Genomic DNA, 18,548 nt, shown 5'->3' with positions numbered 1-18,548 from the left:
GCTACTCTTCTCTATGCATAGTCACTTTTAATAACTCTACCTACATGTACATATTACTTCAACTAACCGTTCCCCCCGCACATTGACTCTGTACCGGTACCCCCCTGTATACAGTCTCCACATTGACTCTGTACCGGTACCCCCTGTATATAGTCTCGCTATTGCTATTTTACTGCTGCTCTTTAATTACTTGTTACTTTTTATTTCTTATCCTATTTTTTTAACTGCATTGTTGGTTAGGGGCTCGTAAGTAAGCATTTCTCTGTAATCTACACCTGTTGTATTCGGGGCATATGACTAATAAAATTTGATTTGATTCTTATTGGTCTTAACTAATTTACCGTCTTGTGATGTCACCAGCCAGACAAACTTCATCCCACCAAAACAGGCTGATATTTCAGGCGGTCTTTTCAAGCAGCTCTGACACCGAAAGGGCATCATCATCATGGTCTAAATATCACAGTATTATTCCATCCTCATAGTGTGAAAAAAATGATATATTGATATATATATTTTTGACTGCTGAGTCATTTGTTTTTCACGGTCTAAGCCATATAAAAAAACTAGAAATACATGTTATTTAATTTAATTCCTCAATATTGACATTATACTACTCTTCCCTCAACCCAATATATTACCAAATAAAATGTAATGGTTCACATGGTTCGTATACAACAGGTGTAGATTGAAACGCTTACTTACGATTCTGTATCCTATTACCCGTCATGGAGCTCTGGGCGCTTCATGATTGAAGAAAAGGATTTGGGGATTCTATATAAAACCTTTCCGGAGTGATACTTATACCCCCAATCCATGAGGGGGCTGTTGGTAACTTTGGGTGACTGTTGGTAACTTTCCTGTTCTAAGAGCTGGATGTTTTTCAAGAACTGCTAATAGCATCCCTCTGTAGCCTTGTACCAAGGTCCTGGGAGAATCCCAAATCAGGCCATAGGCACTAGTGTAGTTTTGAGAGGATTGAAAAGTTGCATCATGTTCCTTTAACAGATAGATGGGGGAAATAACCCATTCACTAAATCAAGTCAATTGGACTTTTCTTGTATGTTTTTTATGAATTTATTTAACTTGTATCAGTCTATTTGTTCAGTATGTTGATTTATTCTGCCCTCCAGTGGTCAATTAGTACTTCACTCAAGGATATCATACTAACAGTAAAATCTTGTGGACAGAATGAACAACCAAATTAGATGTTTGTTCTGGGTTAAGCGACATTAAACTAACAATAGCCCCTAGTGGACGGCGGCCTACCTCAAAGTTTTAAACTTGGTATGTCTTGTTAGTTTTACACAGTAGTAGAGAATAGCCCAATGAGCCGGCAGATTGAGCTACTATTCCTTTTACATTGTTTGTCTGTCATCTGTGTCCAACTGGAATGTATGCAGCCGGCTCATATAGAAAGATAGAGGACTCGTCTTTATACTTGTGCTATTATATCTTCTGTGACAGCATGAGCAGCGCCATTGAGGCTACAACCCATAGGAATTCCTACCCATTCGACTACTTTAAAATGGTGGAAGCATGGTGGATTCCCTCAATGGCGGTGCCCATGGGAAAACTGCCTTTTGGCTACTAGAGTCGGCTAGACATTGTGTTCCTCATCTACCGACATAAAACATCCTTGATTCAGGCTGTAAGGGCATCGCGTTCCTCCTGAACTAGCTTTAACGCCGAGCTGCCAGGGAAACAAATGGGAAAATGTGTTAATAAAACACAATTTTCCACCACTTTTTATTTTTTTATTTCACATATATTTAACCAGGTAGGCCAGTTGAGAACAAGTTCTCATTTACAACTGCGACCTGGCCAAGATAAAGCAAAGCAGTGCGACACAAACAACAACACAGAGTTACACATGGGATAAACAAACGCACAGTCAATAACACAATAGAAAATATATATATACAGTGTGTGCAAATGTAGTAAGATTAGGGAGTTAAGGCAATAAATAGGCCGTAGCGGCGAAGTAATTACAATTGAGCAATTGAACGTTGGAGTGATAGATATGCAGAAGATCAATGTGCAAGTAGGGATACTGGGGTGCAAATGAGCAAAAATAATAATAATATGGTGATGAGGTAGTTGATAGAATGTCTGTTACTTCCTGATGTTGCACACAGCGTTCAGCCAGGGGTAAACAGTCTGCTACAACCTGATTGGCTGAACATGAGGCAGTAACATTAGCCAGTGTACTCTAGCATGGTGGTGTAAATTGTTTTATTAAGACAGTACTCATATTTTTACTTTTTTTTGTTCGGAAAATGAATGAAAACTTTTTGGTGGCGCAGTCCGCTAATAACAATGGTCTCATAGTTCAATGGTTGTGAGTTTTAATCCCACATGGGCTGGATATCTTTTTTCTTTTTTTAACCCTTTATTTACAATATTCATCCCGTGCAAAAACTCTGTTATAATTCTGAAAAGTGAAAACATACCTGTGAGAAGGGTTGCGCTGGTAGTAGTTTTTTTTATACAGTACCTAAAACCAATCTGTGCTTTAATTAGACCATTGGAAAAAAGACTACTGCATAAACACTGCAATGCGGGTTGGATTGAATTGAGCCCATAATCTTCCATTTCTAGGCGATGATTGCACTTCTCTTCCCAACACAATAACGCGAAATATTTTGGGGAAGCGCCCAGCAAGTGGGATAGATGTCAGGAACTCGGCGCATATCACTGTGAGCTAACTGTTCAGAGCCATAAATGCATGCGATGCACATAATTTTATTATCAGAATATGCCAGTGGACGTCTGGTAAGTATGCTTTAGTGAGAAAGTGTTGGGATCAGGTTCAACTACATTTACCCACATCAAAATGAATATTTTTGCACAATTTCTTCCACCCACAACATCTCACCTGAATGCATTTATTTATTTATTTATTACATTTGTAGGGGTTGGGCAAAGGCTGAAATTGGGGTTGAGGGTTAGTTACCGTTTTTAAGAAGAGAGATGTGTTTATGATTTATGTACGAGCCGGACGCGGGGGACAATAGAGAGACGCAATGACAAACAACGTAAAAGGTTAATAGCGCCGTCCAACGGTTGGTTGGGCCAAGTAAAGGTATATAGTCAGAGACCCCCGGGAAGTTCTAGTAGGTCCGTCTGAAATCCTATAGGTCCCTTCGTTGATCGCTGATCTAAAATACTTGGAGAATCTCTAGAAGAAAAACTGAACTTCCTTCAGGAAAAATAAATGTATTCTATTAAATAGGTTTACGCTACCTTCTCTGCCAAATGATATTTGCATCGGAACCTCCAACACTGGAGCTACTGAATGTATCCTAGGCATCTGTCATTATCAATTTGAATTTAATCCAAATTCATGATATTCTCCTCGGTCAACACTTCTGGACGTGGAGCTTTTTATACACACATTTATAGTTAAATATATCCAGTGTTCTAGGATACAATTTCTCGCAGTAGGACAGTAGACTGGCTTCCTTGCCTCCAACGGTTTAACGGCGCGGCGTAGCACAGTCCGTCCCTCCGTCTGTCTCGCAGTTTACCGCATCGTTTCTTCCAAGCAGGTTCCAGAATTATCTTTCTCCGCTCATACTACACAACGTTTCAACAGCAGGAAACAGCCCCCCAAACCTGTATCAGACTATTGAAGACGGAGAAAAATGCGGCGATGAGGAAAGCTGAGAAGAGAGACTGAAACAGTATTTATCGGGCGGTAGGCTACGTGGTCGTGGGAATATATATCGAGGTGGGTGGTTGATTACAAGAGAATACAGTGTTTGTGTTTGCCTGATTCCAATAGCTCGCACGGTGATATTTTTGTGCAGTGACTAGACACCGAGATAGTATGTGTATTTCTTGTCTTGTTATTGTATCCCTCTCGAGTGTCTAGTCTACCTTTACAGAACCGAGTCTATGCCATTAGTAATCGGTGCTACTGTATATCACAGGGATTATTTTATTCAGGATCCGATGTGTAATGTCTGTAAATGTTCAGAGTTTTGCCGTAGCCTTATTACCATGCCTTACAAGTATTAGACACTAGTATTCGGAAGGTATTTTTTTCTGCAAGAACACACACACAATCAGTCCATAAAACTAAGCAGCTGCCATTGATCAGGCTGGCCTAATCAATTTAACAACCTATTAATTCCACATCAAACCCTGGGGACTGTCAGGTTTTCTCCCTCTCATCACCTACTTGTGTTATTAATCTAATGCTACACTGGACACAGGGAGTCAGGCATGATGATGGTGAACATCCTGCAGGGATAAGCACATATACCAGCAGTCATCCCTGCTCAATTACCTTGCAGAATTTTAAGTATCGGTCATTGCTCCCATCACTTGAGAAAACACAACAACATTGTTTTCCACTGTAGTCAGGGTACCCACTCTATTAAAGGGGAATTTAGTAGTGTTAACCATATTTGTATTAAAATATGAATGGTCTGAGCTTTCTCTACTTCTAGGTGTATTATGCCCTATCCAATCTGCGGTGGACCTAAGAGAGAGCACCAGAGGGGAATGTGAGGGGTGCTGGGAAGCACAGTCACACTGCTGTCTCCCTGCACCTGCTGCATCATGGGTAACGTCGGTGGAAAGGACAGCCATGGCCCTACAGGTTCCCTACATGAACGTACACACACACACACACACCTGGCTTGATGTTGAACCTCATGCATCCTACCTGCCATCGTCTTCTCTTTTTCTGACACGCATCACTCCCCTATATGCCTGTTTAAAACCCTGGCAGTTCCTATCCTTTCTAGCTGTTTTCAGTATGCAGGAAACTGACTCAGACTGGGGTGAGAATATCTTACTGGATACTGTGTGCGTACCGCTAGTCACATGCAACACATCTGATAGCGTAATGAGGAGTCTGCAGAATTCTGCTGCTCAATGCAAGGACAGGGGGGGGGACATGAGACGTTATAGGCTGGCCAAGCACACATCCTTATGGACCTGTCTGTGAATGCGCACTAGAGAATAAACTGGCATCCTCCAAGAGGCGCAGCCAACTGGCATCCTCCAAGAGGCGCAGCCAACTGGCATCCTCCAAGAGGCGCAGCCAACTGGCATCCTCCAAGAGGCGCAGCCAACTGGCATCCTCCAAGAGGCGCAGCCAACTGTGGTCTTCTTCTGTATTGTTTTTATAGACAGAAAATAGCTTAGGACAGCAGTTCTCTCTCGCTTTTCTGTTCCTCTTCCCTCCATCTCTTCCTTCCCCTATATCAGCTTTCTCTAATCCTCCCCTCTTTCTCTCCACTCCCTTGTTCTCTCTCCAGGATCTCATTTAGATCTGTTCCAAACTCCTCCCTCTTCCCTCTCTGATTCTGATCTGGCACCAGCCGCGGCTCAGCTGCTGCAGCAGGGGACACCGTCCTCCGGGACCACCCGGGGCATCGTCTGCCAGGGTGGAGCCTCCCCCATTTCCAACTGGAGACACACACTGTCCGTCCCCCCAGAATGGGCCGTGATTACAGTGGAGAGCAGAGTGTCTCCGCAGGGGACTGGGATTGAGATGGAAGGTGGAAGGCAGACAGTGCAGTGCTCTAACAGCCACACCAGCAGCCCTGTGTCCCCAGGCCAGCACCCTCAGTTTGAGGGTAGCCCTTTGGAGCCTAGCTGGCAGGAGCAGGACAGTGGGATGGAGCCCCATGCAAGGCCAGAGCGAGCTGGGGAGGAGATGGCCCTGGCACTATTTAGCCTTTTGGAACATCACAGGTCTGCACTGGGGCTCAGTCCTGGCCTGGACGCACCAGCAGGAGCAGCCGGTAAGGACTCTGCATCTGCGTGGCCATAGCAACCCAATCTGTTCATAATAGTTTGTTTGTCTTGTCTCTACTTAACAGAGTGTGCGTGCAGGTTCTTACAGTATGGACAGTGCCTTCAGAAAGTATTCATACCCCTCGTCTTATTCCACATTTTGTTAAAGCCAAATTGAAATTGATTAAAACAATTCTAATCCATCTACACACAGTACCCCATAATGACAAAGGGATAACATGTTTTTAGAAATGTTTGCAAATGTATTGAAAATGAAATGCAGAAATAGCTAATCACCCCCCGAAGTCAATACTTTGTATAAACACGTTTGGCAGCTATTTACAGCTGTGAGTCTTTCTGGGTAAGTCTCTAAGAGCTTTCCACACCTGGATTGTGCAACATTTGCCCATGTATTCTTTTCAAAGTTCTTCAAGCTCTGTCAAATTGGTTGTTGATCAATGCTAGACATCAATTTTCAGGTTTTGCATGGATTTTAAAGTATACTGAACAAAAATATAAATGAAAAATGTTGTGTTGCTTCCATGTTTCATGAGCTGAAATATATAAGATCCCAGAAATGTTCCATATGCACAAAAAGTGTATTTCTCTCAGAAACGTGGGAACAGCTCTGGTGGACATTCCTGCATTCATCATGCCAATTGCATGCTCCCTCTAAACTTGACACATCTGTGGCATTGTGTTGTGTGACAAAACTGCACATTTTAAAGTGGCCTGTTATTGTCCCCAGCACAAGGTGAACCTGTGTATTGATCATGCTGTTTAATCAGCTTCTTGACATGCCAGACCTGTCAGGTGGAAGGATTATCTTTGCAAAGGAGAAATGCTCACAAACAGGGATGGAAACAAATTTGTACACAAAGTTTGAGAGGAAGAAGCTTTTTGTATGTATGGAACATTTCTGGGATCTTATATTTCAGCTCATAAAATATGGGACCAACACTTTACATGTTGCCTTCATATTTTTGTTCAGTGTACAATGTTGTTGAACCAACCTCAGTTTCTCCTATCACAGCCATTAAAGTCTGTAACTGTTTTAAAGTCACCATTGGCCTCCCTGAAATCCATGAGCAGTTTCCTTCCTCTCTGGCAACTGAGTTAAGGATGCCTGTATCTTTGTAGTGACTGGGTGTATTGATACACCATCCAAAGTGTAATTAATAACTTCCCCATGCTCAAAGGGATTTTTGATGTCTGCCTTTTATTTTCACCCATCTACCAATAGGTGCCCTTCTTTGAGAGTCATTGGAAATCCTCCCTGGTCTTTATGGTTGAATTTGTGTTTGAAATGCCCTGCTCCACTGAGGGACCTTACAATTATCTGTATGTGTGGGGTACAGAGATGTAGTCATTCAAAAATAATGTTAACCACTGTTATTGCACACAGAGTGAGTCCATGCAACTTGTGACTTGTTAAGCACATTTCTACTCCTGAACGTATTTATGCTGACCATAACAAAGGGGTTGAATACTTATTGAGGCAATACATTTCAGCTCTTCATTTTTTAAATTAATTTGTAAAAATGTCATAAAACGTAATTCAACCTTGACATTATGGGGTATTGTGTGTATGTAGGCCAGTGACAATAAATCTCGATTTAATCCATTTTGAATTCAGGCTGTAACACAACATAATGTGGAAAGAGTCAAGGGGTGTAAAATACATCCTTAAGTTTACTGTATGTTTGTGTGTCAGAGCTGCTGAGGCGGTTGCTGGTGGAGAGAGAGGAGCTGGTCGAGGAGGTGCGCAACTTGAAGGACACACTGAGGGTGAGTCAGACACTCCTCCTTCTCTTCCCTCCCTCTCTCTCCCACTGCATTCCCTCCCTCTCTCTCCCACTGCATTCCCTCCCTCTCTCTCCCACTGCATTCCCTACCTCTCTCTCCCACTGCATTCCCTACCTCTCTCTCCCACTGCATTCCCTACCTCTCTCTCCCACTGCATTCCCTACCTCTCTCTCCCACTGCATTCCCTCCCTCTCTCTCCCACTGCATTCCCTCCCTCTCTCTCCCACTGCATTCCCTCCCTCTCTCTCCCACTGCATTCCCTCCCTCTCTCTCCCACTGCATTCCCTCCCTCTCTCTCCCACTGCATTCCCTCCCTCTCTCTCCCACTGCATTCCCTACCTCTCTCTCCCACTGCATTCCCTACCTCTCTCTCCCACTGCATTCCCTACCTCTCTCTCCCACTGCATTCCCTCCCTCTCTCTCGGTCACTGCAGAGACGGGCATAGAGGAGGACATTTTAAGACCACACACAAATCCATCCCTATTACTTTGATGTGGATTGCTTTTTCCCTTCTCTACCCTGTACTGTACTATGTTAGATATTTTAGACTTCACACTGCTTATCACTGGCTCATGTACACTAGTTCTTACACCATGTTTGCAGATAGTGGAGGCCAACAGCGATACATATTCTGTAACAGGACATTTTAGGAAAAGAAGTCAAAGCCCCATCACATTTTTGAACCACTGATAAGCTTGCTTAGGTTAGCACAAATATTGAGAAACCCTGCCTTCCACAAACCCTGCAACTAGCCTGAACATTGCACTTACTGCCTGAATGAAATGAAAATATTTGTGCTAACCTAAGCACGCTTATCAGTGGTTAAAAAATGTGATGCACCTTGACTTTATTTCTAAGATGTTCTGTTAGAGAATATGTATCGCTGTTGAACTCCATCTGCAAACATGGTGCAACAACTAGTGTACATGAGCCAGTGATAAGCAGTGTGAAGGCCCTGCCATATGGGAGTTTGTCCCTCAATCTCTATATTACTGTCATTAACTGGATGTGAAACGGCTAGCTTAGTTAGCGGTGCGCGCTAAATAGCGGTTCAATCGGTGATGTCACTTGCTCCGAGACCTTGAAGTAGTAGTTCCCCTTGCTTGCCCTCTGCAAGGGCCACGGCTTTTGTGGAGCGATGGGTAACGATGCTTCGTGGGTGACTGTTGTTGATGTGTGCAGAGGGTCCCTGGTTCGCGCCCGAGTATGGGCGAGGGGACGGTCTAAAGTTATACTGTTACACTGGCATATCTTGTTTATACGTTCACCTGAATTGGGTTGGCTAGTTTAGCTAAAACAGGTTCTGAACTTGGTAACCTATTGATTGTTTTTTTACTTGACTAAAGCAAAGTCCCTGCTTGTCAGACATGTTTTCTGTAGACTGTATCAACATCACTATAGATTTTCTGAGACAGTGACAGGATGTATGCATGTCTTTCTGCTGGCCTGTCTGGCTCTCGCTCTCTGTCTGGTTCTCTCTCGCTCTCTGTCTGGTTCTCTCTCGCTCTCTGTCTGGTTCGCTCTCGCTCTCTGTCTGGTTCGCTCTCGCTCTCTCTCTGGTTCGCTCTCGCTCTCTCTCTGGTTCGCTCTCGCTCTCTGTCTGGTTCGCTCTCGCTCTCTGTCTGGTTCGCTCTCGCTCTCTGTCTGGTTCTCTCTCGCTCTCTGTCTGGTTCTCTCTCGCTCTCTGTCTGGTTCGCTCTCGCTCTCTGTCTGGTTCGCTCTCGCTCTCTGTCTGGTTCGCTCTCGCTCTCTGTCTGGTTCGCTCTCGCTCTCTGTCTGGTTCGCTCTCGCTCTCTGTCTGGTTCTCTCTCGCTCTCTGTCTGGTTCTCTCTCGCTCTCTCTCTCTCTGGCAGACTGAGCGAGCTGAGTGGCTCCAGTTCCAGTGTGATCTACAGGTGGCAGTGTCTGTGGCCGACCGGCTGCGCGTGGAAGCGGAAGAGACTCTAGGCACGCTCAGAGAGAGCCATGGGAATGTGGAGGGCCAGCTGGACCAGGCCCAGTGCAGACAGCAAGACACGGACAGGGAGCTGGAGAGCCTGAGGGCTGAACACAGAGAGGCCTGTCACAGATTGTCTGCTCTCACCATGGAGCACCAACAGACTAAGGCTGAGCTGGACACACGGAGACACACACTCCGGGAGAGCGAGAGGGACTCACTGAGGGAAAGAGAGAAGGACTCACACAGAGAGATAGAGGGAAGAGACACGGAGGGAGAAGACACTAGTGAAGACATAAGCACGATGGAGGCACTGGATGGGAAGAAAAGAGAGGATCCAGAAAGAGAAGTGGAAGGAGAGAAAAGGGTGAAGAGTGAGGGAGAGGATGTTAACATGGGAGGGCAGTTTCCCAAGGAGCTTGTTAGAGGAGGGGAGAACTTGCTCAAAGTGAAGGGGGTGGCGGCGGCATACCTACGGAATTTGGCAGCCGGGGAGAAAGGGTGCGGCTTGAGAGATTCACCAAGGATTGTGGTGATGTCAGAGCGTTCCAGGTGAGTGCCGCCTCATGCCCGTATAATGTACTAGCATTTTAGGGGTGAGGCATCTGTTTGTTGTTATCTGGAGCATGTAAGCTAGCCAGCCTGTGTCTCTGTAGGAGCAACCTTTGACCTTGTTGCGCAAGGCCATGCTATAGACACACGTATCCTACATTTATCTGTGGACTAAAGCCTAAAGACTAAAGCCTATCTTATCTGTTCCAGGAGCCTCTCTCGACTTCCCCTGCCCACTGACTCTCTCCCTGCACAAAATGGTAGCTCCCAGAACCCTACCAGTACAACACTGCCTCTCTACAAGGTAACACTAATATTCAACCAACAAGTTTGTTTTTGTAATGCTATCAGAAAGCCTGGACTTGAAATTCAAGGGTCCATTTTGGGATCAGTCGTGCATGTATGCAGTATGTCCTGTCTGTCTCTCTATCTCTTACTAGAAAGAAGAGCCAGCCAAAGGGAAAAGGATGGACCGCATACTGCTACGACAGGACAGCTGGTCTAGCTTCTATACAAGTGTGTGTCAATTCATTCATTAACTACAGTGCCTTCAGAATGTATTCATATACCCTTGACTTATTCCACATTTAGTTGTTACAGCCTGAATTCCAAAAACAATTCTCACCCATCTTTTTTTAGAAATGTTTGCAAATGTATTGAAAATGAATTCTCATTTATATACACTACCGTTCAAAAGTTTGGGGTCACTTAGAAATGTCCTTGTTTTGAAAGAAAAACTCATTTTTAGACCATTCAAATAACATCAAATTGATCAGAAATACAGTTTGGATATGGTTAATGTTGTAAATGACTATTGTAGCTAGAAACGGCTGATTTTTAATGGAATATCTACATAGGCGTATAGAGGCCCATTATCAGCAACCATCACTCCTGTGTTCCAATGGCACGTTGTTAGCTAATCCAAGTTTATCATTTAAAAGTTTATCATTTTAAAAGGCTAATTGATCATTAGAAAACCCTTTTGCAATTATGATAGCACAGCTGAAAACTGTTGTCTTGATTAAAGAAGCAATAAAACTGGCCTTTAGATTAGTTGAGTATCTGGAGCATCAGCATTTGTGGGTTTGATTACAGGCTCAAAATGGCCAGAATCAACAAAACTTTCTTCTGAAACTCATCAGTCTATTCTTGTTCTGAGAAATGAAGGTTATTCCATGCGAGAAATTGCCAAGAAACTGAAGATCTTGTACAACGCTGTGTACTTCTCCCTTCACAGAACAGCGCAAACTGGCTCTAACCAGAATGTAAATTAGGAGTGGGAGGCCCCGGTGCACAACTGAGCAAAAAAAACTTCCTGACTGCAGGAATTTCCACCAGCGCATACTCAAACATGTCACCCATTGAGCATGTTTTGAATACTCTGGATTGACGTGTTAGTGTGTTCCCGCTAATACCCAGCAAGTTCGCACAGCCATTGAAGAGGAGTGGGACAACATTTCACAGGCCACAATCAACAGCCTTATCAACTCAAGGTGAAGGAGGTGTCGAGCTGCATGACACAAATGGTGGTCACACCAGATATTTACTGGTTTTCTGATCCACGACCCCTACCATTTTTTAAAAGATATTTATGACCAACATATGAAGTTCATAGATTAGGGCCTTATGAATGTATTTTGGCTCTAACCAGAATGTAAATTAGGAGTGGGAGGCCCCGGTGCACAACTGAGCAAGAGGACAAGTACATTAGTGTCTAGTTTGAGAAACAGATGCCTCACAAGTCCTCAACTGGCAGCTTCATTAAATAGTACCCGCAAAACACCAGTCTCAATATCAACAGTGAAGAGGCGACTCCAGGATGTGGAGAATTTTTTTTTTTAATACATAATACATTTTGAATTACTGCTGTAACACAACAAAATGTGGAATAAGACAAGGGGTATGAATACGTTCTGAAGGCACTGTAAATGAGTTAATCCACAACTGCTTTCTTATTACCTAGACAGTTGTACAACTGAATGCAATCAACTGAAATGTGTCTTCCGCATTAAAGTTACTGTGCTCTTGACTAATTGCTCATGTCCGGCAGAAAAACAGGAGGACCAGAACGCAGACCCATTGTTCAGGTGAGTAGACAGGCCCTCTAGAGATACTTAAGAAATATGCCCAAATAAAGCCTTCTATCTACATAACTTTTGTCTGCTATCCACCTTCCAGACCTCAGGATGGTTTCAGCATGCTGCTGCGATGTCATGGAGGCTCCAAGCGGAACTCACTCTTGCGTTGGTGTCAAAGCCGCACCCAGGGCTATAAGGTCAGAAGTGGCAAAGTTTTCTAGAATAACTCAAGCTTACCATTCATATTTGTAAAACATTGGTCTGTATTCTGACCCATACAAACCTTATTATTATTTTATTTTTTACAGAATATTGAGATCACCAACTTCAGTAGCAGTTGGGAGGATGGTCAGGCTTTCTGTGCCGTGTACCACACCTATCTGCCCACACACATCCCCTACAGTAGTCTCAGCACAGGAGACAAAGTAAGAGGAATGCATACCCATTCACATACAGCACATACTGTTATATTGACCCTACAGTTAAGTCCTAACTTGTTCTGTGCAGAGCGAGAACCTGGACCTAGCCTTCCAGACAGGGGAGAGTGTTGGAATCCCAGCCACTTTGGTGAGACCCACATTTAAACTAACTGGGCTAACTACTGGGAATTTCACATGCATATTACTTGTACTAACACGTCACCATGAACATGGAACACAGCTGTTGGGGACATACGGTAAGGAGCTTGACTTGTGACTAAAATGTAAGGTGTCACTGATGTTTGTATTTGTGATTGGGGCCTTGCGTCGTACTCCTCAGTGGGCACCTTTGAATGAGAATAGAGTTTGTCCATGACGGAGAGTATGGAGTTATTATTCTTCAACAGTGTTTGTGTTTGCTTGACAGACCGTGGAGGAGATGCTGAGACCAGGTGGGCCCGACTGGCAGAGGGTCCTGGGGTACGTTGAAAGCATGTTTCGTCACTTTGAGATGTAAGGTCATTTCCCTTCTGGGTTCCATACCAAACACTACATCTAACTGGTCTGCCACCACCAGTCTGGTTATTTTTGTTGCATCATGAACTGGACTCTTGAGTGATATACCACTAGGGGGTTTACGACTACTGTTGGAACGGAATTCTCCTTCAGCCACACTCCTTGTGCAGAGGCTCCTGCTGCTGGCCATTGGTTCAAGGTGCACTGTGGATGGAGCTACTATGAACTGGGTCGATCTTGATTTCAGAAAGCGCTGACCATGGGGGTTTTGTGCTGAGCTGGGTTTTTTGGTAAATACACAGTGATTGCACTGAATGAGGAGCCATTGGAAATGACTACAAGGAGAACCATAAATTAGGAAATTGTGGATATGGGAAGGATGTTACTATTTGCACCAGGAAAAATTAACAATGACTTCAAGTTCTTCACTTAGGGTCTACTGCTGTTCACTCTGTTGTGCACTTATTTTGATGCCTTTTAATTTTATCAACAATATGAAGTCTGTCACAAGTTAACTGGAAGATTTGAATGTTATAGACACGCTCTCTCCATGGATCTGATTTTATACCCTTAGAAAACTCTATCCCGTTGTGATATTAATGTAGCCAGAAGTAGTATTTTAATGTCTGTATTACAACCCAACTCAAAGCAGAAAAAAGGTCTGGACAACTTGAATGAGTTCATTCAATGGCATTGTGTGCATCACAACTGCAATCAACCAAGAGTGACTGCCTTTGAAAAAATGTGTGTACTGTGCTGTCTAACTAGTCATATTTTTAATGTACGTTTTGTTTGGGAAAAACGTTTTAATTTGAATGTTATTTTAAATGTAGTATGCAAACAGAAGTGCCATATGGTGGACTATCCAACAGAGGGACTTGTCTCCTGTTATGGAGTATGGGAATGAACTGTCATGAGGTTTTGTCTGATAATAGGAGCAACAATGAGGCCATATAAGTCCTGGATCCTACAATGTTTGCTTGTCTTTGTGATTGAGGGAGAAGGTGAGAAATAAGAGTGATGTATTGTATGTGTCTCAAGTATAAATTGAGACACAGAGGCAGTTTTACTGTGACAATGGTACTGTACGAGAATGATAAATGACAAACAGTTGCCAAAGCATTACTGCCATAATAAAGGTTGTTTTAATCTGTTTGTGTTGCTGTTATCTTGAATTTAAAAAATGTCAAATTTGAGTTTTATATTAATACAATGTATCTAGCTGTGACAACTGAGATTGACATTTTATACAATAGCAGTATAAAATGTTTTATACCAAAAAAATCATTGTCCTCTCAAACAGCAATTAATGGTATAAATGACAAGTCAAAACCATGGTCAGTGCTTGTGTTTCTGACAGTGTTTTCATTTCAACCAATAAAGATGTGCTTTGTGTGTATTATCTCAGGACATTAGAAATAAGGTAACCAATTCACTCTCACCTAAGACTGAATGAAAATATCATGAGCTGAATTCCAGGTTTGCACGTACTTGATGGAAGTACAGTAACATTTTGTAGATGTCCCTTCTGGAAAAACAAGGCGGTCCACAATAAAATAGTTTGCGAGGAGGCTGGGATTGCACCACCAATGGGTGGAGTGGACAGGGGAGGCAGGAGAAGAGACCCCAGTTTGACCGATATGGCTGCTATCTCTGGATCCTGAGTTTCATACATCTTCACCAGACGGGCAAATTTAAGAGCACCTGAAAAATAGCTAAAACAAGCAATGACTACTATGATTGACCACCATGATTTCAGAAATACACCTGAAAAATAGTTTACAAGCAATGACTACTATGATTGACCACCATGATTTCAGAAATACACCTGAAAAATAGTTTACAAGCAATGACTACTATGATTGACCACCATGATTTCACAAATACACTGAACAAATATATAAATGCAACATGAAAGTGTTGGTTTCATGAGCTGAAATAAAAGATCCCAGAAATGTTCCATACGCACAAAAAGCTTATTTCTCTCAGTATGTGCACAAATTTTACATCCCTCTTAGTGAGCATTTCTCCTTTGCCAAGATAATCCATCCACCTGACAGGTGTGGCATATCAAGAAGCAGATTAAATGGCATCATTACCCAGGTGCACCTTGTGCTGGGGACAAACGCACACTCTAAAATGAGCAGTTGTCACAACACAATGCCATAAGTTGAGGGCAATTGGCATGCTGACTGCAGGAATTTCCACCAGCGCATACTCAAACATGTCACCCATTGAGCATGTTTTGAATACTCTGGATTGACGTGTTAGTGTGTTCCCGCTAATACCCAGCAAGTTCGCACAGCCATTGAAGAGGAGTGGGACAACATTTCACAGGCCACAATCAACAGCCTTATCAACTCAAGGTGAAGGAGGTGTCGAGCTGCATGACACAAATGGTGGTCACACCAGATATTTACTGGTTTTCTGATCCACGACCCCTACCATTTAAAAAAAAATATTTATGACCAACATGAAATTCATAGATTAGGGCCTTATGAATGTATTTTAATTGACTGATTTCCTTATATTAACTAAGTAAAATCTTAGAAATTGCTGCATTTATATTGTTGTAGGTCAAACTGAACATGACGCAAAAAGATAGCATTCAGTCTTCACACAAAACAATGCCACTGACAAGTGACAATAGATTTGTCTCTCTACCCCTTCATTCTGTATGGAACTGGTTTCACAAAGTGACTTCCCCCTCTCCCTCGTTGTTGAAGCCATAAGCCTTGATGACCTGTTGGATCTGGGTGGCCATGGGGAGCACCAGCTATCGAATCGTCCCCATGTTGTAGGCGCTCTCCCGTGCCTCCTCCATCCACGCTGAATTCTCTGGCACAGAGAAGACTTGGATGACCACACTCAGCACCACTGCATCACAAGCAGTTTGAAGAGATCTGTTCCACTACTGGGCATTAGTAATAAGACAAAAGTATGTGACAACTGTTCTTACATCTGGCCTGCTCAACGGTGAGGGTGGGCTGGGGCTGTCCATTCTGTGTCGGGAAAAAAATGGGATATTAGAGAAGATTTTGCATATGTGAATCAGATTCAAATACTTGACTCCTGCTTTTTTATGTAGTGTGTCAGTGAGTCTAATACTTTCCTGTGTCCATTTCTTATACAAACATAAAAGGGACATATCTAAAAGGGCATATTGATCTAGCTATATATTTACCTTTATTCGATTCATCCAGAACTATGGATGGAGAATTTTGACATGAGTAGGATTGTAGCTAAACTAGCTAGCTGAGCAGAGCTAACTACTGTACACTTTTTTAATCTATAATGCTCTGGAATACGCAATTAAATACCTAAATAATCAGTCAATTGCATATTTGGTTACTTACAATATATAAATTGAATAAAGTCAAACAGTCTACCAAGAAAAGCTAGTTTGGCTTGTCAGGTGGATGATGGGGTTGACGATTTACTACACAATCTACGTCGTTACGTACGCCTAGCTGAACCGGAAGATAAACAAACTGAAGTGAAACAGATTTGTTAAAGAAAATATTTTCATACTTCCTGTGACAGTGAATTCAATTATTACCATAACACAATTTAGACAAGATTTCCGCGGTTGGGAAGACGGGATTTCACTCGAACAATCTTTTTGGGACCTCTCAAAAAAATCTAGCGAACTGTCGTGCACACGTTGCCACGCATTCTTTCATTGCTGCATGACTCAGAAGCTCTACACATATGGAGCAAAAGCTTGCGGAGTTCAGGGCCCGAAGAAGGGCTGATGTGGCCGCTAGGAAGAGCGAATCTTTTCAAAAACAACCAATAACATATTCGGACAATGGCAGCACTTTGAAGTCGGACAGTTGCCAGTCATCAACAGCTGATCCAGACACACAGGAGTTGACAGATAATCCAATCTCTGCTGTCCATCAGGCTATAAGGACTAAACATTGGGGGGTAGGCTAAAAATCTACTTAAAATACTAGGGGTTGGTTACCCTACGCTGTTTAAGCCTAGTCCTGGACTAATAAACACTTTCTTTGGAGATTCATTGACCATGCTTGTTAGTCAACCAGGACTATTCTTAATCTGTGTCTGAAAAACCAGATAGTAATAAACGTTGATTCCATCTTGTCAATGTTAGCTACTGTAACTTAATTTATTCCCCCCTCCCCTCCCGTTTTTTAGGATGACTGGCTGCTGGAGAGCACTCTGGGTCAATGGCTTGGTTCAAAGCGACTGGCTTTCACGAATCTGACTTTGCTGAAGGTGTTGCTTTGGCTGGTTCTACTTGGGCTGTTTGCCGAGCTGGAATTCGGGTTGCCTTTCTTCCTAATCTCCCTCTTCTACTGGCTGTATGAGGGGCTGCGGAGCCCAACTGCACGCCAACCTGGAGAAATGAGTGCTTACTCAGTGTTCAACCCAGACTGTCAGCCTCTCCTGGGTGCACTTACAGCTGAGCAGCTAGAGGGAGAGATGGGCTACAGACCACTGGCCAACAGATGAAACCCCTCAAGACACTCAAACAACTGACTTTAATCTGAAATGGAATAGCTACTGTACTTTAAGCTTCCCATTGTACTAAAAAGGAACTGGCAATGTATTTCTTTGAATGAAGCACATTGCTGGTATTGATTTTGAAGTCAAATGGAGCCTATTCCATACTACAAGATCATTCACCACTAGTGCACATTGATGATGCTGGAAAAGTACTATCCGCTTGTAAAATTGTATTATTGTACTAGGACCTGCTCTTTACTATTTTGGTCTTAAAACATGTAATAGTCATCTGTATGCAGATGACACTTATGTATGCCATTGCAAACTGTTAACCAGGCTAGAGCTGCAATGTGATTTTGTTGCCTTATAGAAAGCCCTGGTTGGTTTAAAACTTGTACTTAATGTGGGCAAGACTAAATATGTGTTCTCCAATTCTAGCAAAAAAATTCAGATGAACTACATATTTATTCATTGGATTGTTCTCCTATTGATCGGGTTCCTGCCTATAAATATCTGGGCATTCGGATTGACAAAGATCTCATGTAAAAAAATATATATATACACTTATGGGTGAGCTAATGAAAAAGCTGAGATTTAAAGCGGGCTTCTTTTTTTTGGAAATACAGTGCATTTCAGAAAGTATTCAGACCCCTTGACTTTTTCCACATTTTGTTATGTTACAGCCTTATTCTAAAAGTAACTAAATTGCCCCCCCCCCCTCCAACTACACACAATACCCCATAATGACAAAGTGCAAAAATGTTATTTTTACAAATTTATACAAAATAAAAAATGATCAAATTTAGACAAGTATTCAGACCCTTTACTCTGTACTTTATTGAAGCACCTTTGGCAGTGATTACAGCCTTGAGTCTTCTTGGGTATGAGGCTACAAGCTTGGCACACCTGTATTTGTGGAGTTTCTCCCATTCTTCTCTGCAGATCCTATCAAGCTCTGTCAGGTTAGATGGGCACAACTATTTTTAGGTCTCCAGAGATGTTAGATCGGGTTCAAG

General features: G+C 42.8%; 2 protein-coding genes and 1 pseudogene across 3 annotated transcripts; 2 read left to right on the top strand and 1 right to left on the bottom strand.

Annotated features, from left to right (window-relative positions):
- Positions 1–2,963: 2,963 nt before the first annotated feature.
- Positions 2,964–14,461, top strand: LOC115139179 (cytospin-A-like). Of its 2 annotated transcripts, XM_029676312.2 has the most exons (12): positions 2,965–3,730; positions 4,455–4,606; positions 5,271–5,759; positions 7,466–7,539; positions 9,412–10,046; positions 10,257–10,350; positions 10,487–10,562; positions 12,097–12,133; positions 12,225–12,321; positions 12,433–12,549; positions 12,632–12,691; positions 12,971–14,461. In XM_029676312.2, the coding sequence occupies exons 2-12, from the start codon at positions 4,567–4,569 to the stop codon at positions 13,058–13,060; spliced, it is 1,809 nt and encodes a 602-aa protein (XP_029532172.2). In that variant the 5' UTR covers positions 2,965–3,730; positions 4,455–4,566; the 3' UTR covers positions 13,061–14,461. The 2 variants fall into 2 exon arrangements, with proteins under 2 accessions (XP_029532171.2, XP_029532172.2); XM_029676311.2 differs by having other exon boundaries at positions 2,964–3,730; positions 12,632–13,062.
- On the bottom strand, positions 14,405–16,512 carry LOC115139181 (protein C10-like; annotated as a pseudogene).
- A 37-nt stretch (positions 16,513–16,549) lies between these two features.
- LOC115140451 (SAYSvFN domain-containing protein 1-like) lies at positions 16,550–18,345 on the top strand. Its single transcript, XM_029678782.2, has 2 exons — positions 16,550–16,989; positions 17,221–18,345. Exons 1-2 carry the CDS (start codon positions 16,771–16,773, stop codon positions 17,536–17,538), a joined length of 537 nt encoding a protein of 178 aa, XP_029534642.1. The 5' UTR covers positions 16,550–16,770; the 3' UTR covers positions 17,539–18,345.
- Positions 18,346–18,548: the final 203 nt, after the last annotated feature.

Source organism: Oncorhynchus nerka, linkage group LG13, assembly GCF_034236695.1.
Source record: "Oncorhynchus nerka isolate Pitt River linkage group LG13, Oner_Uvic_2.0, whole genome shotgun sequence".
Taxonomy (NCBI): Eukaryota; Metazoa; Chordata; class Actinopteri; order Salmoniformes; family Salmonidae; genus Oncorhynchus; species Oncorhynchus nerka.
Note: the sequence above shows the minus strand (reverse complement) of the source record. Positions and strands in the feature narration are given on the sequence as shown.

Excerpts from the sequence above, each read along its gene's own strand:
- LOC115139179 (XM_029676311.2), top strand. The coding sequence starts at position 4,567 with ATGGGTAACGTCGGTGGAAAGGACAGCCATGGCCCTACAG. Across the intron at positions 5,760-7,465 it reads CGCACCAGCAGGAGCAGCCG|AGCTGCTGAGGCGGTTGCTG; the intron begins GTAAGGACTCTG and ends TTTGTGTGTCAG. Across the intron at positions 12,134-12,224 it reads AACGCAGACCCATTGTTCAG|ACCTCAGGATGGTTTCAGCA; the intron begins GTGAGTAGACAG and ends TCCACCTTCCAG.
- LOC115140451 (XM_029678782.2), top strand. The coding sequence starts at position 16,771 with ATGGAGCAAAAGCTTGCGGAGTTCAGGGCCCGAAGAAGGGCTGATGTG. Across the intron at positions 16,990-17,220 it reads TAAGGACTAAACATTGGGGG|GATGACTGGCTGCTGGAGAG; the intron begins GTAGGCTAAAAA and ends CCCGTTTTTTAG.